The following is a 22,030-nucleotide window of genomic DNA, read 5'->3' as shown; positions in this document are numbered from 1 at the left end:
TTTCCAACAGTCTTGAAGGAAGGAGTTCCCAGAGGTGTTTATTAGCACTTATTGCCCCTTTGCCTTCTTCACTCTGTGCTCCAGCTCACCCCAAACCATCTGGATTGGGTTCAGGTCCGGTGACTGTGGAGGTTCAGATCATTTTTTGTTAAGTACATAAAACTCCACATGTGTTCATTCATAGTTTTGATGCCTTCAGTGAGAATCTACAATGTAAATAGTCATGAAAATAAAGAAAACGCATTGAATGAGAAAGTGTGTCCAAACTTTTGGCCTGTACTGTAGACAAAATGGAAATAGACAAATCACAGATCGCCATCTACCCACCCGGAAAGAGAGCAAGGTCAATTGTGCTCTCTCGTGGCTATGGCAGCTGATGGCAAGCTGCATGACCGGGATTTGAACCAACAATTTCCCAATCATAGTCATCATGATGGTAGATCCACTTCCACTTCTTAAAATTTATTAATTTATATCAATTTGCGTGCCCACTTCACTAGAGTTACATACTTCTGTTTCTGCAGGTTTTATTATTTTTTTTATACATCTTTAATGCTGCAGCTGCAATCTGTAGCTGTGTTTGGCCAAGTCATTAGAAACACTGCATGGCTGCTACACAAGCCTTACATTTTTGTTCCTTAATTTTATTTCAAAATTTCTCCCAGATTTTTCTGTTTATTGGAGGTCACTTTACCCTCTTCTTGCTATCTTTTCTCTTCTATTTGATGTAAAAGTTGCGTTCACACAAGATGTAACCTGTTGTAAAACAGGGCATAACACACATTACTCCAGGTCTTTCTGACAGCCTTTCTGTTGCCACCACAGGTATTGTGCTGTGTGGATAAGCAGGGAGTGCTGTCTTGGCCCAATCCCAGCCCAGAGACTGTGCTTTTCTTCAGTGGGCGTGTCGAGCCACCCCACGACAGCCAGGACGACCTGAGAGATGACCTGTCCATCAACTCTTTCTGTCGTCTGGAAGGAGAGGAGGATCGAGATGAGGTGAGACCGAAAAGAAGCGTGTAGCCACAGTCAGTCACTGCAGAAGAATTACAGCTATACTAGAACTTTTTTCCAGTATATATTTATAAGAAAAACCTTTTTTCTTTACTTAGAGTAAATTCATAAAGTAGGAACATTGCTGGCTTATGTCAACACAGATACAGGTGGAGGTGGTTATGTTGGCAGGTGTAGTATACAAAGTGAGTGAGCAAATATATGAAAGGCGTCAGGTAAGGGGATGGTTGTTTTTCTGGAAAATTAGTCAGAATCTGAACATATAAAAATGTAATTAATAAAATAAGAAAATTAGAAGTTGCTATTTGTACGTTCATGTAATGGAGAATAAATGTATTGCTCTTAAATTCTGAATGGTGTATACTGATACTGTTGGCTACGTTCACATTACCAGGCTGAAGTGAATCTGGTTTGGTTCAGTTTTTTAATGGCTGTGTGAACGTGCCAAATCCGTTTTTTTTTTTTTTTTAATCAGATTTGAGTCACTTTTATATGTGGTCTTAAATCAAATACGTATCCGATCCATAGACATGCGACATGAATGTCTTCTTGCTTTTACGCATGCACTGCGTGCTTCTCTCTCGTACCCACACTGCAAAAAAAACAGCAAAAGCAAACCGCCTGGCCTTTTTTCACCTCCTGGACCTGAGCATGAACTTCAGACCAGCTGTTTAATGTTTCTCCACTCCAGCAAAAGATGCTCCACATATGAGCTGCTAACAAACACATCCATTTCCCTTTATAAAGCTACGAGTCATCTCTCAAATATGAGTTTTTTTGTTGTTTGTGAAGAAGGCAATGTTTAAACAGGTATCAATGTGCACATGTGAGGCGTTTTACGGATAGATTTATTCACATTACACACAGATCAGTATACTGATCACACTTACATTTGTGAATGTGAATCATCAAAATAGCCAAATCCGATCTGAGTGTAATGTAAACGTAGCCACTATATACAAATAACCAGCAATGACCGGAAGTTTTTGATTTGACCTATGTTTCTAACCTATGTTTCATTATTTATTGATTGAACTGTAGAAGAACAAAGTGTTTAAATTCAAAATAAATTCAACGTTTGTAAACCTCTACTATGTATGACCACATTTTATTTTGAATACTAATTCAAATAGATATATTTGAGTCCAGTTTAATATTGATGCATTTCATTTTTTTAATCCTCTGTAGGCTCAGGAAGGTGAGGCTCTCCTAAGTGTGTCTGCCTTTGAAGCCTCACATCATCTAACCAATGAGCCTGAACCTTGTGAGGTGCTAAATGATGCTATACGGTCCAGCGACATGCATCGTACACGCCGGGGTCCTCAGAACACACGTTCCAAACACCCGTCCGGCTCCAACGTGAGCTTCAGCCATGATACAGAGGGAGGAGAGGAGGAGAGTGGTCAGGTACCGCATTGTACATATTGCGTATACACCGTCCACTACACACTATTAAGCTTAACATTTATGACCAGCAGTGTTTCTGAGGTGTTTAAAAACTCCTGCAGCACTGCCGTGTCTGATCCACTTATGCTCAGTGAAGCTGAAATAAGTACAGTGAACAAAATGTTGAATTCACGATGTACATTTTGTGTGTGTTTCCAGTTGTGTGGTATTGATGATCTGTGTGAGGCGGACGATTTTGTTTGTGACTATCACCTGGAGATGCTGAGCCTGTCCCAGGACCAGCAGAACCCTGTCAGCATCCAGTTTGACGACTCGGGCTGGCAGGGCCACTTGTCCTCTCTGAAGCCGCTGGGCCTCAACATCATGCTGAACCTATGCAACGCTACAGTCACCCAGCAGCTGTGCCGCTTCTCAGACCACCTGTCCAACCTGGCCCTGCAGGAAACCCATGGTGCTGTGCTTCCTGTGCATGTGCCCTGGGGCCTCTGTGAACTCTCCAGGCTTATTGGTAAGCTCAAGTACCCTGTGCAAATACCAGAGATGCACTGAAATGTAAACTTATGGCTGAAAGCCTATTACTATTTTCATAAAAGGTTCCACTTTTTAAATATAGTTTATAGCCTAAATGTATTTTTGTCGTAAAATTTTAATATCCCAGCAGAAAAACTAAGCATGACACACTTCAGTAGTGCCAATTCAAACATAAATATACAGCTCTGGAAAAAAAAATAAGAGACCACTTAAAATGATGAATTTCTTTGATTTTACCAAATTGAAACCTCTGGAATAAAATCAAGAGGAAGATGGATGATCACAAGCCATCAAACCAAGCAGAACTGCTTGGATTTTTCCACCAGGAGTGGCATAAAGTTATCCAAAAGCAGTGTATAAGACTGGTGGGGGAGAACATGTCAAGCTGCATGAAAACTATGATTAAAAACCAGAGTTATTCCAAAAAAATTGATTTCTGCACTCTTAAAAATTTATGAATATTCATTTTATTAAGGCTTTCTTTGCATTATTTGAGGTCTGAAAGCTCTGCAATTTATCTTTTATCTTATTTCAGCCATTTCTCATTTTCTGCAAATAAATGCTCTAAATGACTATTTTTATTTGGAATTTGGGAGAAATGTTGTCTAGTTCATAGAATAAAACAACATGTTCATTTTACTCAAAAATATACCTATAAATAGCAAAATCAAAGAAACTGTTTCAGAAACTGAAGTGGTCTCTTTATTTTTTTCCAGAGATGTAATCTATCTTGTGAACTCAACAGCAACAACGGCGTGTTTTATTGGCAAATGAAATCGCAAATTCTGTCAAAAGGCTCTGGTAAAAAAATAAATAAATAAAATCAAGCAGTAATATTAATTTAATATTTATAAAATGTACATATCAAAGGTGAAAAAACTTAAATGTTGACTGCGTAATGTTTTCGATCGCCAAACATTCTGTGCATTCCTTGCAAATGCATGTACTCATTTGTTTAGACACATTTGTTCGCTACATACAAAGATGTCCCACCTGACACACTGCCCTCATGCCCTGGTGCCCTTGTTAAGGTTTTACTTCAGGAGCGAGAGAGCTGTTCAAGCAGGAGAATCACCTGGCCCTGTATCAGCTCCCATGTGGAGAGAAGGCCAGAGAGTCTGCACCACGCCGCCTGCACCACTTCATCAAACGCCAGCCAACCATCAGCCACCTGATCAGCCTGCTGGTCCGAGACAGCACCACCAGTGAGCACCCCTCAGCCCGTCTCTGCCTGTTTCCTGTTTATGCTTGGTGCTCTTTGCTGTCAATGACCTTTTCATCTCTTCATCTCTTCTCAGACAACGTGCAGATGCTCTCCCACGGCTCGGCTGACCTCATCCTGGAGGCCTGCACTGACTTTTGGGATGGCACAGATATCTACCCGCTCTCTGGCTCTGACAGGTCAGAAACACAGACGAACACACTCAGCCAGGTAGTGGAATGTTTTTGACTTTGTTGTCAGATAATGATGAGTTTTGCCTGCCCTCTCCACAGGAAGAAGATCCTGGATTTCTATCAGCGTGCCTGTCTGGCAGGCTACTGCTCTGCCTTTGCCTATAAGCCCATGCAGGTTGCTCTGTCCAACCAGCTGAATGGGAAGTGTGTGGAGCTGGCTCCAGGCCCCACTCTCTTCTCCGGGGTGGATCTGCCTAGCACTACACCCATCAAACACAATAGCCGGCGCAATAGCTGGAGTTCAGATGGTGAGAGATGAAAATATTTCAGTTTTGTGCCTTTGCAAACTGTCTATTCTCAAAGCATTACAGTTGCTAATATTAGAAATGCATTAAATCTGCCACTTTTCCATAATTAGTAATAATTAGTTAAATTGCCCAATTACAAAAATATTTACTGAACCACTATACATTTACCTCAGCAATATTATTCTAGTCATGAATTTATGGAGCATTGCTCATTTAGACACACACATTTTAGGGAGCAGTCTACCACAGTAGTGCTGTTCTAATCAAAAATGTACTTCAGGAGTGCTACTCTAATAACATGTGAGTGAAATTCACACACAGAAAGGCAGCAAGACTTAACAAACAAATGCTGAGACATAGTTATCTCAGCAAACCTATCCTTTGGTATTCTAGCCATGTACAGCTCATATCCTTTAGCTAGAAAACTACCTTTGTTTGTGAAAAGGTATTAAACTGGTACCAAGCCATATACGCGATGCAGAATGTTTTATTTAATATCATTTTTGTGAGTAGAACATGAAAATGAACTTAAACCTGCCGTTTGTAGCCTCTCCCTGTCTGCTCCCCCCATTGCTCCAGCCTTGTACATAGCACCGCTCTGATACACAGGGCCTGCAATTGCTGCTTTAAATAATCCTTTAGATTATACTAATAAAACATTATAGAAAACGCTCTAGTATGACTTAAAATCAATGTTTGGTTGTCAGGTATTCAGTGTAGACCCAACTAATATGCTTTGATTACCCATTTTGGAAGGATTGCATGATTTGATTGAGAACACTACGGGATTAGAGGTAAAATAGATACAAAAGAAAGATGTGTGTGTGTGATGAATCTCTTTTTAAACTATTTTACTTTATTTTAGTTATATTACTTTCATTATGAATTAATTTGCTGATTTCTTATTGAACCAATTACCACATTAGCATCTAAACTTTATAGTTATAGTTTAAAAACAACTCTAATCTTTTATGAAATGGCTGAATTAAAACTATTTATCATCTCTGTTGTCTGTTGCATGTCTACATATATTCCAGAGGGCATTGGAGAGGTTCTGGAAAAGGAAGACTGCGTTCAGGCCCTGAGTGGGCAGATCTTCATGGGCATGGTGTCGTCACAGTTCCAGGCCCGCTTGGACACAGTGCGGCTCATTGAGAACTTAGTGGGAGCATGCATACGCTTTGTCTACTTCTCCAGAGAGGACGAGCTACGTAGTAAGGTAGCTGTAGCTGTGGTACAATGACTTGCTGTTTCAGTGCAATGCTTTGTGGACTAGGGTTAAAGCAGTACAATAACGTTTGCAAGAAAATCACAGTTGTATGGTAACACGGTATAAGGCTGCTTATTATATTTTTTAATACGTTTACAAAATTAAATAAGGGTATTTTTTTATTTGAACAAAAGCATTACTATGGTTAAAACTAGAATCTTGTGTAAAATGTCTCCTTTTTGAAAATGTGAGATGTAGCTCTTTTAGATTATTTTTGCTAATATATCACTTTTATTATGAACGAATCTGTTGATTTCTTTGTGATCTATTGGACTGATTAGCTTTTAAACATTTATAGTTCAAAGATAACTATGAATGTATATACCATGGTATGATAAACATTGCTATATTCCAATCCTAATGTAGACTGGGGAATATTCACTAAATAAAACATAATCATTTGTGTGTGTGTGTGTGTGTGTTTTAGGTATTTGCAGAGAAGATGGGTTTGGAAACAGGCTGGAACTGTCATATCTCTCTAACCCCTAATGGTGATGGCCATGGTGATGGAGCTCCGTCCAGTCCCAGCCAGGCAGGCTCTGTACATGATGATCTGCTGCAGGGTAAGTTGTGTGTCGACACAGTTATACAATCTTCTTTGAATCCTGTATCGTTATCAACTGAGAGTAAGTTAATCTGTCTGTCTGCACAGATTCTCGGGATGATGCTGAGGGCCCGTTACTTCCTGAAGATGGCCAGTCGGATCTTGCCAGCTTTCAGCCCACAGACAGTGATGTGCCCAGCTTTCTGGAGGACTGTAACAGAGTAAGTAGTCTGTTCTTCTATTTTATATTTTCTGTTTAAAGTGGCAGTCTGGCATATTATTTTGTTTCTAAACTGTGTTTCAATATTATCAGTGTGCTGGAACAACCATCCCTGCTAAGCCTGATAATATATTCATTCTAAAAACTGTAGTGTCGGGTCGCTTTTCACAGGAGTTCTTTTGGCCATGTCACACGTCTTTACGTACTTTCGTCACACGTACAACCTCTAAAAGAGGATCCGGCTCAGTTTTACTGAACTCCAGCGGCTGGTGGAGCAATGGAGACTTCAGAAGGGGAAACTAAGAGCTCAGTGTCTCATTCACTCATAGTAAAACCAAAGAATAAAGGAGTAAAGTTTCTGCTGAACGCACTCTCTCTCTGTCTTTGTGACTGAACATAACCTGGAATCGGATTCATCCGCTCTGAAAGGAGCCTGCATCACACCCGCCCAGTTTAAAATGATTCTTCCGCATGCTTAGTGCAATTACCCATTCTCACCAGAGAGGGCCCTAAATCCCCTAAATGCCTAAACTTACAGACATCAGCTTTTAACTCTACTTATTTTACTTTATGTTGTAAATATTGTTCTCTGCCTACTAGTGGGAATTTGCATCTGGAAGTTTTTCACTCACCTTTACACCTGTACTCTGTGATGTGACAATAAATCAGATTTGATTTGATTTGACTTGATTTCTGGCTGTGTTTACCATAATAATTAAATTCCATTGGAGAGTGAGCCAAACTGTTGTATTTCTGTGTGTTTGTAGGCCAAGCTGCCTCGCGGTATTCACCAGGTTCGCCCTCACCTGAAGAACATTGATAATGTGCCTCTGCTGGTGCCCCTTTTCACAGACTGCACACCTGAAAGTGAGTCTCTCTGGTTTGTCGATTAATTATAGAAATATGAATCTCCTGCCATAGACAACAGATCCTTTTTTTTCTAACTACTTGTTACTTTTATTTATATCTGTACCTATTGTTCTCCCCAATTGTCTCCCCAGTTCATTTAAACTCTCACTATTACTAGCAAGGCTTCCTGTTGAGGGCATAACTAGTGATAGGACGAGGCCTAATTAAGTGGTTGGGCATTTGGCCTTGCAAATTGGGGAGAAAATGGGATAAAATATAAAATATAAAAACATTTTTTTTTAAAAAGCACTCAGAATGGTCCGGCAGTCTAAAGCGCTGCCACTAAAATCGGGAGATTGCTGGGTCAAATCCCGATTGTGTAATTTACCATCAGCTGCCGGAGCCCTGAGAGAGCAGAATTGACCTTGCTCTCTTTGGGTGGGTAGATAGCACTCTTTCCTCTCATCACTCCTAGAATGATGTTGATCAGCACAAGGCTGCGTCTGTGAGCTGATGTATCAGAACCGAGTCGCTGTGATGCTTCAGCAGCAGTTCAAAAAGAGGTGTATCGGAGGAGGCATGTGCTAGTAATCACCCTCCTTGTGTTGTGGCATCACTGGATCCCTGCATCACTAGACAGTTGGTCTAGCTAAATTGGGAGAAAATGGGGGGGGGAAAAAATTAATAAACGTTTGTGTGTTTGCATTGCAGCTATGTGTGAGATGATGAAAATTATGCAGGAGAACAGGGAGGTGACCTGCTGTTTGGGGAGCTCAGCTAACTTCCGCAATAGCTGTCTGTTCCTGCAGAGTGACCTCAGGTAGGACAAATGACAAAGACCTCTGCTGCTCTATACTTGTGAATGATGTGTGGTATGCTGAAGTAGACTATGTTAACTGTATTTGTGTTTGGATGTAGCATCTCTCTGGACCCCCTGTATCCATCACGCTGCTCGTGGGAGACGTTCGGGTATGCTGCTGGCTGTGGGATTGGTGAGGAACGAGAAGAGCTAACCCCACTGAACCTCAGCGCTCGCCTCAACAGCCTGGGCTGCTCTGTGTCTTTCCACCATGGCGAGAGCGTCAGCATCGTCAAACTCATAGAGCAGGTATTGATCGCAGTGATGCTCTTACACTTAACTGGAAATACATTCACAGATTGTACCTTTCAGAGGAAATCCATGATCAAACTTCCAGGATTCCTGGATCACTATACAACAGGGTTTGTACGGTCATAAAAAACCTAGAAATATCATGGAATTTGAAAATAGCAATTTCCAGGCCTGGATGAGTTTTGGAAAAATAAAATTACTCAAAGTTTTGGAAAAATTACGGAAATTTGGTCTACAAATCTTTGTGTTTCAGTTTATCGATGGAGAAAATCTATTTTGAGTTAATTCAGTAATTTAACCCTACATAATGGAGCTCTCAGGATCTGACACACATTTTATTATTAAATATTGTGTGTCAACATTTTATCTGATTCATTTAGACCTACTATAATCAATTTAAATTTTATAGTTTTAGTTTTTTTTTTTTTATTGTCCATGTCTACACTGATGTTTTAAAAATTGTATAGTCATGAAAATTTGACTTATAAATGCATGGAGAAGTCATGAAAAAATCATGGAAATGTATTGGTTATGTATGAATCCTGATACACTGCTGCTGTCATTGAATTATTAAATTAAATCAACATAATCAGCTTAAATTTTAAATCAGGGTTGTTTGATCTCTCATGTTTTGTTTGTAGGCCAGACACACCACTTCTGGGATTCGCAAGTGCTTCCTTTTCCTGCTGCAGTGCCAGCTCACCTTGGTCATCATTCAGGTGAGAACAACAGCATATCTGACCCTGATTAAGTATTCTGAATTAAATATGGTTTGCTGTGGAGCTGCAACAGTTACAGTCAACATAATTGACAATATTGATTATAAAATGTGTGAAATAATTGTTAATAATTCATAACTGCAGTGCATGACACAAAGTACTGAGGGGAGAAATGCAAGAAATGTGAGGGGGAGTAAGACATGCTCACTCATTTAGTTCGAACATTTAGCCTGGTCACCAAAAATAACAGACACAGATGTATCCTAACTAAATGTCAAAATAGTTCACATTTAAAATGTCAATTAAAATGGGCAATTAAAGGGCAATAAAAGGGCACACCTCCAAATTCCCAGTGTTCCTAGTGTTTTGAAACAAGAGAGAAAGCTAGAAAAATTAGTCGTACCTATATGTAGCAGAAATTGAGGGCATGGCAGAATTAATTGTTGACTAAATGACTAATCTGAAAAATATTCGACAGATTCAATTCAATTCAATTTTATTTATTTAGCGCTTTTTACAACAAAGGTTGTCACAAAGCCGCTTTACAGGAAAAACAGGTTTTATGGTGACACAGCGGCAAGGAAAAACTCCCTTTAAGAGGAAGAAACCTTGGAAGGAACCAAAACTCAGTTCGAGGAACCCATCCTACTCGGGTTGACCCGCTCAGTACAAACAAACAACAAACAAATAACAGAACAAAAAGAGTACAGAGAATTAATGTGAACTATGGCTAATATAACAGGTACTAATTTATGAATATAAGAATGTGATGGGCACAAACTATAGAGCTATGGCTAATACAGAAACAGATACTGAGTGTGTTAATGGTAATCAGTGCAGGGTTGCAGAGCCGGAGAACAACACAGCAGGCAGTGGAGAGCCAGGCTGGGAACATCAGGAACAGGGCATCTCCATACATGTAAAAGAGATAGATAGAGAAAACAGAAAGGAAAGGAAGAGAAAAAAAAGCAGGAGTTAGAAGGGTTGTGAAATAATTCTGATGAGGCTGATTCCTGAAAGCTGGAACCACAGACGGACACATCCAGGAAGACCGGCCGGCCAGGCGTCTCAGCACATGTGAGAAAGATAGAGAGAGAGAACAGAGAGGGGAGGGAAGAAAAAGGGGTTAGAATGGTTTTATAAAACTCTGCTGTAGTGGGATGGGCACTGGTAGCAGCAGCTCAGGACATGGGGAGAGAAAGAGAAAGCAGATGATTAGGACAGGGTTTATATTTGCTGGATAAGCTGTAAGAGGAAGAAAATTGTAATGAGGCATTACTCAAAAGCTTGAGCAAATAGAAATGTTTTGAGTCTAGATTTAAAGATTGGGAGTGTGTCTGAGTCCCGTATATTAATAGGGAGGCTATTCCAAAGTTGGGGAGCTTTATAAAAGAACGCTCTTCCTCCTGCATAGTTTTTTCTAATACGCGGGTCTAATAACAGGCCAGCGTCTTGGGAGCGGAGTGAACGCGGCGGATTGTAAGGAGTAAGGAGTTCCTGTAGATAATGCGGGGCCAGACCATTGAGGGATTTATACGTCAGGAGAAGTATTTTATAATCTATACGAAAACAGGTAGCCAGTGTAGGGATGAAAGAATAGGTGTAATGTGATCGAACTTTCTGAACTAACCTGGCCGGTATGACTGGTTAGAGCCAGTCAGTCCCGGCGTAGCAGATACGTAGACTACCAAAATAATTATTAGTTGCAGCCCCAGTGGTGTTATTTTTTTTTTTTTTTTTTTTTTTTTTTTTTTTTTTTTTTTTACACTGGCTATTTTAAACTGACATTAGATTGTATGAAAAAGCTGCATTGAAGTCTGTACTAATAATATTGGATAACAATTACATTGTAATATTTATTGTTCTGCAGTACTTAAAAACAAAGGAATTTTTAATTAAAAAAGTGTGTGTCTTTGTCTCTGTGTGTGTGTGTCTTTGAGTGTGTGTCTTTGAGTGTGTGTCTTTGAGTGTGTGTCTTTGAGTGTGTGTCTTTGAGTGTGTGTCTTTGAGTGTGTGTCTTTGAGTGTGTGTCTTTGAGTGTGTGTCTTTGAGTGTGTGTGTGTGTCTTGGTGTGTGTGTCTTTGAGTGTGTGTCTTTGAGTGTGTGTGTGTGTGTGTGTGTGTGTCTTGGTGTGTGTGTGTGTGTGTGTGTTCCTTTGTGTGTGAGTGTGTCTTGGTGTGTGTGTGTGTTCCCTTGTGTGTGCGTGTGTCTTGGTGTGTGTGTGTGTGTGTTCCTTTGTGTGTGAGTGTGTCTTGGTGTGTGTGTGTGTTCCCTTGTGTGTGAGTGTGTCTTGGTGTGTGTGTGTGTCTTGGTGGTGTTTGTTTTTCATAATTTTATCACTTAACACATTTTCACCACTTAATAACGTTTAATGTTCTTTTATTTCTCTGATAGTTTTTGGCCTGTCTTACCCAGCTCCCCCCTCCAATGAACATAACCGACATTCTGTGGCTTTCCTGTTTCTGTTACCCACTGCTGAGGTAGAGAGAAAATAAAGTATTACACACTCACTCACACTCAATCACACTCTTAGATGTTATAATACTGGATAACATTTCGCAATGGGGGTACATTAATTCACAGTACTTAATTAACATTTCATTCATAATCATTACTATTTTTAACTAATATATTTATTCAATATTATTTACAGTAATACAGTACTATAAAAATATAGAAATCTGTAATCATAATGTCTAGAGTTTTTATTAATAATTCATTCATAAATAATAATTAATCATATGTAATTAGTTATTATTAATTGGTTAAGACATTTCTTAGTCATTTGACAGTGTTTGTTAGTGTTATTTATGATCCTTGTTTTAAATTATCATGTCTCATAAATATGTTTTCAAATGTTTCCTGTAGTGTGTCCTTATTGGGGAAGGCTCCAGACAGCACTGTGATGACAGTTGCCACTGGAAAGAATCTGGATGCCATACCTCGAAAGGTTAGTTGGTTACGGCTCATGACAAAGGGCATGACCACAGTATCAAATTTCACATTCTGTTCTCTCTCAATATCTGTAGGCACAGAGTTTTGAAGGTGTGAACAGGAATGACCTTGCAATGCAGATGCAAATCCAGATCTACAATAGGAATGTAAAAATATGTATCTCATCTTCTGTTCTCTTCCTGCAGACTCAGCAGTACTTCCTGGGCTGTTTCTTGCTCAAGTTTGGTCTGACTGTGTGTGCCTACCTGCTGGGTTTCGGCTTCTCTCTGCAGGAAGTGTGTGCGACAGCTGCAAACCACACCTGTGACTTCATCATTTCTGGGTATAGGCTCTATACACGTAATAGGCCTTTTTATATACTTACTAATACTATACTGTATAATTAAGTGCTATATAATTAACCACCTGTGTGTACTCCAGTTACAGCTCACCTGAAGATGCTCCACAGTGGTTTGGGGAGTTATCTAATGGCCTGCTACTCATCCAAAAAGTCATGGCAGGCTTCCTAGCTTTGCATACTGGTAAGATCTGCTTAGAAATTAGGTATTCAGTGTGTTGTTTGAAATGTGCATTTTAAACATGTTTAAATATGTGTAAACCTTTCTGATCAGATTAGATATAAGAAAACCAACTGACATAAGGAAAGAAACAGTCTAAAGAAAATGAAATCAAAATGTTCAAATATAAAACCTGAAAGACGACCACTGAAAACTATAAAAAGCCTTGGATAATCAAAAATGCCCAACAGCAAATCAAGCCTTCATATTTTAAAGGAATATTCTGGCTCCATTTTACTGTATTTTTCACACTGTAGGGCGCATCAGATTATAAGGCACACTATCAATAAATGTCTATTTTTATATATAAGGCACACTGGATTGTAAGGCACATTATGCGACACTAGTAAGGAACAGGGGTGTCACCATGTTTTCCTTCTAATTCAGCTTAGCTAACTAAGCTAAGTAAACAAAAACATTTTTTTTAAGTACAACAGTCACTGGATGTTAATCTAGTCAGATTTCTCTCCTGAAAACTGTTTATTTGGGTGATTAAATCACTTCTGTTTATTTTCAGATATTTTGTAGATAAGGTAAACCAGGGCAATATTAGCTAACGGTTTGTCCCACGTAGCTTGTTTTAACATAGAAAACACGCAGACTACAGTCCGATATACGGATAATGCTAATGCTGCTCCAGCAGTGCTAGCCGGTGTTAGCAGCAGACTACAGGCCGATAATTCTCACCTCTGAACGGTGAAGAGCCTCGTGCTTAGTGGAGTTAGCAGCTAATGCTAATACTGCTCCCATTTCGAGTCCCTGTACTGGAGAACTAAACTGAAACTCCTGTATAACGCTGCACTTCAGTGGAGTGGCTTTATTTCTCCTTACAACCTGACTGTTAAAATTTATACATAAGGCACACCTGATTTTAAGGCACACTGACGATTTGGGGGGAAAATAAGAAATTTTGAATGTCCCTTATAGTGTGAAAAATATGGTAAGCAAAACTGTAAACTTAAATGTGAACTAACTGTGAACTAATCAACTAAACTAAAGAATGAGAAGCTGGTGAAGGTCATACTAAAACCATCAACAAATAAAAAAAGAAGTCCATTTGAGTACCGGTATTTGCTGAAGTTGCTAATGTTGTGAGATCAGTAGACTAAGCACGAGGGGTGTGACGAGATCTCGTGGCACAAGATCTAACGAGATTAAAACGAACGATATTTCTCGTCAAGCTTAAACCTGTCTCGCGAGAAGAAAAAACAGTTTAGTGTGGACTTTTAAGAGGGATCTGGCAACACAGTAGCTATACAGCGAGTGTGGTCGCTGAGCAGAGAGCAGAGAGCTGGCTGCATTTTGCCTAAATTTCCTTCGGGATGAATAAAGTGTCTGTCTGTCTGTCTGTCTAACTATCTAACTAACTAACTATGGTTATACATAGTTAAATTACAAGAGATTTAGGAGAAAAAACACCAACCATAGGCTTAATATGACTGGTTGTAGTTTGCACTTATTGTTTGCACTATATAAGACCTAGAAAAGTTTTATTTTTATTTTTATTTCATTTTTGACATTTTCTTTAAAATTAAAAAAAAAAAACAGTATTGTTTCTCGTCTCGTCTCGTGATATTGGTGTCTCGTCACAAGCCTACTAAGCACCAGTGCAGACCATATTATCATAGAAAATATGTTTGCGATCTTCTTAGATGGTAAGAAGTAGAGAATAATTCTATTGCTTTGCTTTCTCCCCCCCAGTGATGATATCTCTCAGCTATGTGCATCGTTCTCAGCCACTGTGGAGGAAGAACCCCTTCAGCAACATATGGTGGTGTCTCACAGTGCCTGTTGTGTAAGTGATTGTTTCCCCATTATATTGCCTGAAAAAACAATCTTCTGTGTTTTTTTTTAAATGAATGATCAAACAAAAGACAACTACCGTCTTAAATACAATGTCACTTCAGTCAATGAAACATCATTTTGAATCAGCTGAATAAAATGTAAAACATCGTGCATATGAATATCCAAATCTATCCAAGTCTTTTTATTCTCTCTCTCTCTCTTGTTTCTCTCAGGCTGTTGGGTCAGGTGGTGCAGGCTACAATAGATTATCAGTTATGGCAGGACAGGAGTGGTGGGCTGGTGTTTACATTAAAAGATGTGCCCATGCTGGTCTGGCTGATGATGTCGCTGTCCGTTGTTGCAGTGGTGCTGATCAATGAGGCTGTTAAGCTACATGAGATCAGGTAAGTAATATAATACAGGAAATTGCAAATCCTGCACCTAACAGCTGGGGTTATGCATAGGGCTTAGCCAGGATCTACTACTCACTCAACTAACAACAATAGCCAAAATCACCACAATCTGATACTGACTCGACAAGGATCCAGAAGCACAGCCTAACACTATGTTCATGGTCCATTGCCTCAACTGCCAAGTATCCAGACCTACCGAAAAATAACCAATGAACAAACAGAATTCCTCCTTAATCTATGCTCACCTCCTTTAACTATGGCAACAACACACTAACCACGGTACCCTACCTAAGCACAATCACACAGTCAAAGATTACAGTCAAAAAACTGAGTTACAAGTGTAAGTGTTTAAAATCCACACGCTAAGAAATGTGACAATCGTTCAGACAATATGTCATCCTCAGCTACTAACAGTGCTCTGTAGGAGACCCTGCCAGTCTGTTCTGATGAGGGTAAAGTTGTACAAAATCGCTGCTCAGCTTTAGTTACATTTAGGGCATTATATCTACTCAAAAGAGGCCTGTCTAACGATTTAAGCAATGTTTAAGGTGGCCTGTGACAGTTAGCTAACTGGCCAGCTATCCAAGCTCCTTGAAGGAGCAATTAAGTTTGGCCGCTGGCCAGATATTTTCCTAGCCATTACGTGGCGGGCCACAAAAAAAAATCTGTTTTGGAAAATGAAGTGTAATTGGGATGGAGTGCAACAGACTAGTAGCTCTCCAGCCCAGATGGTTGTTGAACCCAACTGCATGTCATTTAATAAATAAATCAATAAATTGATCCCGGTAATAAATAAACATGCCGCTCCTCGCGCAGGATTGAACCCGTGTCGTCAGGATTGCGTCCAATACACTATCGCTGCCCCAGCTAGTGAATTGGGACACGGCCGGGGAAAAAAGGCACAAATAATGAAGTTCCTCAAAGAACTTTAATAGTTAGCTAGCTAGCTAATTTTCCTAGTCCACCTTAAGCAGTGCTTAAATGGTTAGATGGTCCCCTTTTTAAATATAATGCATTTAACAGTATACTAGTAATGTTTGTGTTTGTTAGTATATGGGCCAATAATACATTGAAACTACATTAAATTAAGTTAATGCAATGGATCTCATACCGTGTAACCCTCTGTCATACCTACCCCTCTATCCCAACAAAAATTGTGACTCCTACCCCTAAGTGTGAAGGCACAAAACAAGGGGTAGGCCATAAGGTTGTCAATAAATGGTACTAATTGAATGTATTAATTCTTCTATTCATTATCATCACACTGTTGTTTCAGGGTACGTGTGCGCTACCAGAAACGTCAGAAGCTCCAGTTTGAGACTAAGCTGGGAATGAACTCTCCTTTCTGAGCTGCTAAAGCTGCTAGAACACAGGACTGTCGTGATTTATAAGCTCACGGTTTCCATTGATGACCAGCAGTGGAGTGAGGGAGTCGCTCTCCTCCACAGTCTTCAGAAGAGTGCTCAGTGCCTGACTCAAACACTGACCCCCCACCTCTCCCCTCCCCTCTTCAAATCCACCAAAACATGGAGGAAAGCATCTGTCCTTTCTTCATGATATTATTCTAGAGCTTTCAGTTTAAGTTCAGATTATCTTTATTTTGCCTCCTGTTTTAGCTGCATTTTAACAGTCACAACTGTAACGAAGAAAGGTTTTTTTTGTGTGGAAATGGTGAGGGTTTTACAGTTTATAAGAGTTTTAAACTCTGCTGAAAACTGTAAAATAATTAGGAAGGATAGTCCCCAGACCCCTGTGGTCATAAACCCTTCTTCTAGTTTCTTTATCTGTTAATTACCTTTGTGGTAGGTCGGACTGAACCCTGAATATTGATAATCTTGTATATAGAACAGTCTTTCAGCTTGTTTTGCTTTCACATGCTGGATTGTTTCTGGGTTAATGTTGCTCAACACTGAAAATCTGTTGAACACCCGGTCGGTCAGGTGGTTACTTCTGGTTGGTTTCTCCCTAATTGTCTATCTTGCATCACTAAACACTGAGGAGCCTTTTTCATCTTACATCTAGTAGATGAGACTGAATGTGAAGATCTCTTTGTATGTTCTTTGAAATACCTCAAAGCCAGTGTTTTTGCAGGGGGGGACATTTTTTGCACTTACTGAAAGTCAAGATGTTCTGTTAAAGATGTCCTGATGAGAGAAGCATTTGAGAATTAATTTATTGGAGTTGAAAGAACCCTCAGAACAACAAAGTCAGTCACATGTTATGGTCTGATAGCATAGGGATCTGTAGGTACTGGAGGTATGTGTTTGTTCCAGCAGCATGTGGTGTGATTTGAGTGCGTTTACATGCATGTTCATAATCCGGTTACTGCAGTTGTCTTCTTATTCAGGTAGTCATGTGAAGAGCATACTCTAATTTCTTAGATGGGAGTAGTATCTGAAAGTCATATTAGGAAATTTGATAAAGAGAGCTGGATTTTAAGAGTGCAGGGATACTCTTAAACCCTATCCGGACAGGATTAGTTTCTCAGGGGGACGTATGTGAAAAACATTTCACACTTCTACTCAGTGATAAAACTCTTGCATCCAGACTGCAGTTGAAAAAACAGGAGGACCAGTGTTTGTTTTTTTTTTTTGTTCTCGGTCACATGACATCACGTTCAGTAGCTCCTCCATTTCCACTCGCTGTTGTGTTTACGTAGATCTATGTGGAAACCCGCCCCCAGAGTGTAATTACGGTGCGTGGCAGTGGACAAATAGCTATTTTATTAAACACGAGGTGACAAAACTCAGAGATGTGCGTTCAGACAGTACTAAAACTACCGGAGGAACAGTATCTAATTCAGCCTGTAATTTTCTTAGAGGATGTCTGAGAGAAAAACACATACATGATTGTACCGGACAGGAATAAATTCACAGAAGACCCCCATAAAAGAGAAAATTACCCCAGGACCCTCTGAAAAACTAATCCCATGTGAAAAGGGCTTTAACCTGAGTACCGTATTCTCAGATGTCTGCACATGAGTGAAAACAGGATGTGTTTCCAGAAATAAGTAAGCAGCGTTTAACACAGCACCCCAAGATGGAGCTAAAACACAGAAGGATTTAATAACTTAACTTATTGGATAGTAAATCATACGTTCACAGAAAATTCAGTGTATGGCTGCCTTTATTCTGTGATTTTATTGGCTGGTTATAAAGCAAAAATTTGATTACTGCCCGACTCATTATCTGATTACCAGCACTCAAGTTCATTTTGTTCTGCAGTAATTATTAAATGCATGTAAACGCACTCACTTGTGTGTTCTCTGGTCTTGGGGCAACACTAAAGGGAACCTGATGATGAGATGCTGTAGAGCATAGATGGATGATGTACCAAGTTGACGGCCTAAATACTAAACTAGTTATCAGCTAGACAGTTGCTTTTCATTATAACATTTTCATATTACATTATAACATTAACATTTCATTATTTCTTCTTCTTCTTACACAGGGAGAAATGGTCAGATCTCTGTTCGTAAGCTCAGCTGTGAAAGTAGAAGTGTACGAGTAATAATTAGAAGACAGGAAACTGGTTTATTTTTATATTCTGTAAACAGGTGCCGTTTAATACAACTAAAGAGGGCTTGTTCCAATAGAAGAACACTTGATCGTCATCTGGCTCCACCCTGAACCTTTTTAACATGGTCTAAATTTGACTTATGCTGTTTACATATGTGAATGTCAGCCAGAACGGACTGAATATTTTGCATACACACACACATGCATGCATGAACTGATAAGACAGTAATGCTTGCCTGCATTTGCATCACACAGCTGGGGCTGGATCACTTAATATCTGCAATTCTGAACTGTAAAAAACAGATTAGCTTTAAACAAATTTTGTTAAGTTTAGATTATGTGTATGATACATAGTCCCCTTTTTCCAGAGAGAGTCTTTAGTCTTAACTGGGTAAAGGGGCAGTTGGAGCGCATTGCTATTCTACCTCTTGTTGATGGCCTCAATTTAATTCAGTCACTGTTTTAATCTTAATATTATACAAGGGGCTTCTGCTGATTTGTTTGATTATGATCTTTCTGCTCTTCCTGCAAGCATTTCCCCTTTCCAAGAACACTGCAATGTCTGTTCTGAGTGGTCTACGATTAGAGAGGATTACTGGTTTGAATCCTGGGTTGCTGCTTGCATCAGCAACCGGAGTCCGAGAGAGCACAGTTGGTCGTGCTCTCTCTTTCCCCACATAACTCTTAGTGTGATGTTCAGCACAGGCGTCTGGGGATCTGGCGCTTTTCTTCAAGCGCACTGTGATGCTGCAGCAGAGTCTGACTTTACATGTATCAGAGGAGGCATGTGCTGGTCTTCGCTGTCTTAGAGTAGGAAGCATCACTAGTGATAAGCGGAGTTCATATGAAGGGGGATTGTGTTATTTGCCATGCAAACTGGGAAGAAATCGGGTAAAGTTAGAAAGGATGCAGGTTTTCATTCTAAAAATGCAGCAGTGTGTCTTTTTGCACTTGTTAAAAGCTGTTGGTCAGTCTTTAAACATTCAACAAACTGATCAAATGAGCTTCTGCTTGTCTGAAATGAAGACCTGCAGCCATACCAGCCATTGCAGATATGATTAGAGGCTTGAGAACACTCTAGAAAGAAGAGACGGTGCTTCATGTGGTCGTTATCTATGCCATTATTGTGAAAACCTTGTTTAACCTTTTGAAATAAAAGCTATTTACAGATTAATTTATCGTTCTACAAACATAGATATTTATCTCTGTTAAAAACATGCTTTTTTATGGATCCAAATTTAGTTATTTTGTGTTTTGTTGCTTAAAGGACCATTTAATGAAGCACCTTTATGTTTTTAAGAGTGTCCTTTACTTTAATACATAAAGCCCATCGAATAATTACTGTTTCTCTCAGTCTAATCCATTTATCCTTTTCTAATGGATTTCTAATCAAATCATTGTTCTTCTCTTTGGATCCTTATTGGAAAGGGGTACTTTAAATTTCTGAGGGATGATTTTAGTTCTCTTTTCATGACCTATAAGCAACTTTTACTGTAGATACTGTAGTATTGTAAGTACTTATTCCTGTTGGTTATACCTGATTCAATCATACCAGTCTTAACCCGTCTTCAAACTAGTCTTTGCATTTGATTATTTATTTATTTCACGCCATCTTTTGGATCTCTATGAATCATATATATTTAAACGGGACTTCACACAAATGCAGTGTGAATGTGTTCTGCCTGAGGAGAATGTGTTTGCCATATATGTGCAAAATATCATAGCTTTACATTGTTGCATAGTTGTGCATATTTCTATATTCCATGCGTTGATTACTTATCAGCCTGTAGTTTCACTAATCTGATTTTTCAAAGGAACTGCTTACAGTGTGTACATACATACATACACACACACACACACACACACAGAATGTTCTGAGGCCCTGATGCCACAGTGCTTTTTTAGCATTGTGCTACATGTTCACCTCAGGGCAGTTTAGGGCATATGTTGCACATGCACCCACTCATGAATCCGGCGTGGCACGGTGGGGCAGGGAAACCCAGTGGGCATTGACAATAGTGTAGTGAGAAGTTTTAGACTGGTGCTTTAGTGCTGGAATAATAAGGCGTAATGCAAAAGGTGACATATCTTAAGTAAAAAGAGGGGAGGAGTTTGTTGAAAAAGCACTGATGTTCTGTATGTACATACATATGTACTATATAATCACCTTAAAACATATAACTATTGTTTTGTTTTTACTATCCCTGTTCATTTTGAGATTTTATTGAATATATATTTTATTTTTCGCTGAGATTTCTGCATGATAATGACATTACGAATGCAATGACGTTGCAACCTTACAGTTTTTGTCCTCTTTTTAAGTTTGGTAACTCCATCTTGCATGAACTGCAGGGGTTGCTGGTGCTTCCAACGTTTATATCAGCCTCACCCTGCCGTAACAGCCAGGCTCAGCTTCTCTACTCTACACATGTGTGTGCAAATAAATGATCAGAACAAAACCTGTACTGGTTTACGCCAACTATTATGAGTAATTTTGCTATTTATGAATGTTCACCAAATGTATAAATGTTGTACATTTTGTATTTTTTTAAGATGTCTTTAAATTGTTTTTTTGTTGTTTTTTTTCCAAAATGATTTGTGAGCCAGTTTGTAAATAAATATGAAAATTTAAAACATTTATGAATGGTGTGTATTAATTCAAATAACTAGACTTGGGGTCCACCATTAAACAGCTGCTTTTATTGTGTGGTCCTCTCTGATCTTCAGAGTTTATTTTAAGGAAAAATAGTTTTTTGTCAGTCCATGTGTTTCTTATATGGCTGCAAAAATGGCACATTTTTGAATTTGAATTTAATCCAAATCTTCAGACCAGTGGACTCCAGTCTATGGTATGTTCTCAATAGCATCACATTTTATTTTAATGCATATTTGCTGCAAGTGTATAGAAAGATAAGATTGTTGATATTGCCATAACATTCTGCACATTTGCAAACAATGTGGCAGTTTTACATACAAGCTGTCCTAAATGTGAATAATATCTTTAATTTGATTAAAACTAAGTAAAAACTCATACTTTATTATTTTAAGTTTAAAATGATTCCTCAGGATAACAGGAATCTTTTAGTCCTATGTTTTTTTTATTATTATTATTATTATAAAGCGCATTCGGTTTTATAAATTAAGCCATACAAAGAACTGGACAGCATGGAAATAATCCTTTGTAGCAGATTTAAAATGTAAAATTAGGAGATTTTTTTATGTCTCTCAGTGCAGAGGATGATAATAATACTGACCTGATGTGTTGTCCCCCTGCAGGGGGCGCTTCCGGGCTATTGCCAGTATCTCGGGTTGTGATTGGCTGTCGTGGTGGCAGGTTCGAATCATTTTCCAGAACCGAGTCAACGATTCGTCGAATCACAAAGACAGCTTGCTGATTATTAGATAAGAATTAATTAGAAATGTATGATGTTCCT

General features: G+C 39.1%; 1 protein-coding gene across 2 annotated transcripts in view; it reads left to right on the top strand.

Annotated features, from left to right (window-relative positions):
* tmem94 (transmembrane protein 94) overlaps positions 1-21,232 on the top strand; it is a 38,597-nt gene extending 17,365 nt beyond the window's left edge. For both annotated transcript variants that reach the window (XM_022670352.2, XM_022670351.2), the window contains 20 exons: positions 826-999; positions 2,203-2,421; positions 2,620-2,929; positions 3,984-4,157; positions 4,251-4,353; positions 4,447-4,655; positions 5,693-5,874; positions 6,353-6,488; positions 6,578-6,690; positions 7,457-7,556; positions 8,250-8,358; positions 8,457-8,646; positions 9,291-9,368; positions 11,763-11,848; positions 12,237-12,318; positions 12,509-12,645; positions 12,744-12,844; positions 14,582-14,675; positions 14,899-15,069; positions 16,355-21,232. In XM_022670352.2, coding sequence (XP_022526073.2) covers positions 826-999; positions 2,203-2,421; positions 2,620-2,929; positions 3,984-4,157; positions 4,251-4,353; positions 4,447-4,655; positions 5,693-5,874; positions 6,353-6,488; positions 6,578-6,690; positions 7,457-7,556; positions 8,250-8,358; positions 8,457-8,646; positions 9,291-9,368; positions 11,763-11,848; positions 12,237-12,318; positions 12,509-12,645; positions 12,744-12,844; positions 14,582-14,675; positions 14,899-15,069; positions 16,355-16,427 — 2,841 coding nt within the window. In that variant the 3' untranslated portion in view covers positions 16,428-21,232. The remainder of the gene's footprint in view (positions 1-825; positions 1,000-2,202; positions 2,422-2,619; positions 2,930-3,983; positions 4,158-4,250; positions 4,354-4,446; positions 4,656-5,692; positions 5,875-6,352; positions 6,489-6,577; positions 6,691-7,456; positions 7,557-8,249; positions 8,359-8,456; positions 8,647-9,290; positions 9,369-11,762; positions 11,849-12,236; positions 12,319-12,508; positions 12,646-12,743; positions 12,845-14,581; positions 14,676-14,898; positions 15,070-16,354) is intronic.
* Positions 21,233-22,030: the final 798 nt, after the last annotated feature.

This window comes from Astyanax mexicanus, chromosome 15 (assembly GCF_023375975.1).
Source record: "Astyanax mexicanus isolate ESR-SI-001 chromosome 15, AstMex3_surface, whole genome shotgun sequence".
In the NCBI taxonomy this organism is placed as follows: domain Eukaryota; kingdom Metazoa; phylum Chordata; class Actinopteri; order Characiformes; family Acestrorhamphidae; genus Astyanax; species Astyanax mexicanus.
This window is presented reverse-complemented; position numbering and strand designations above follow the sequence as displayed.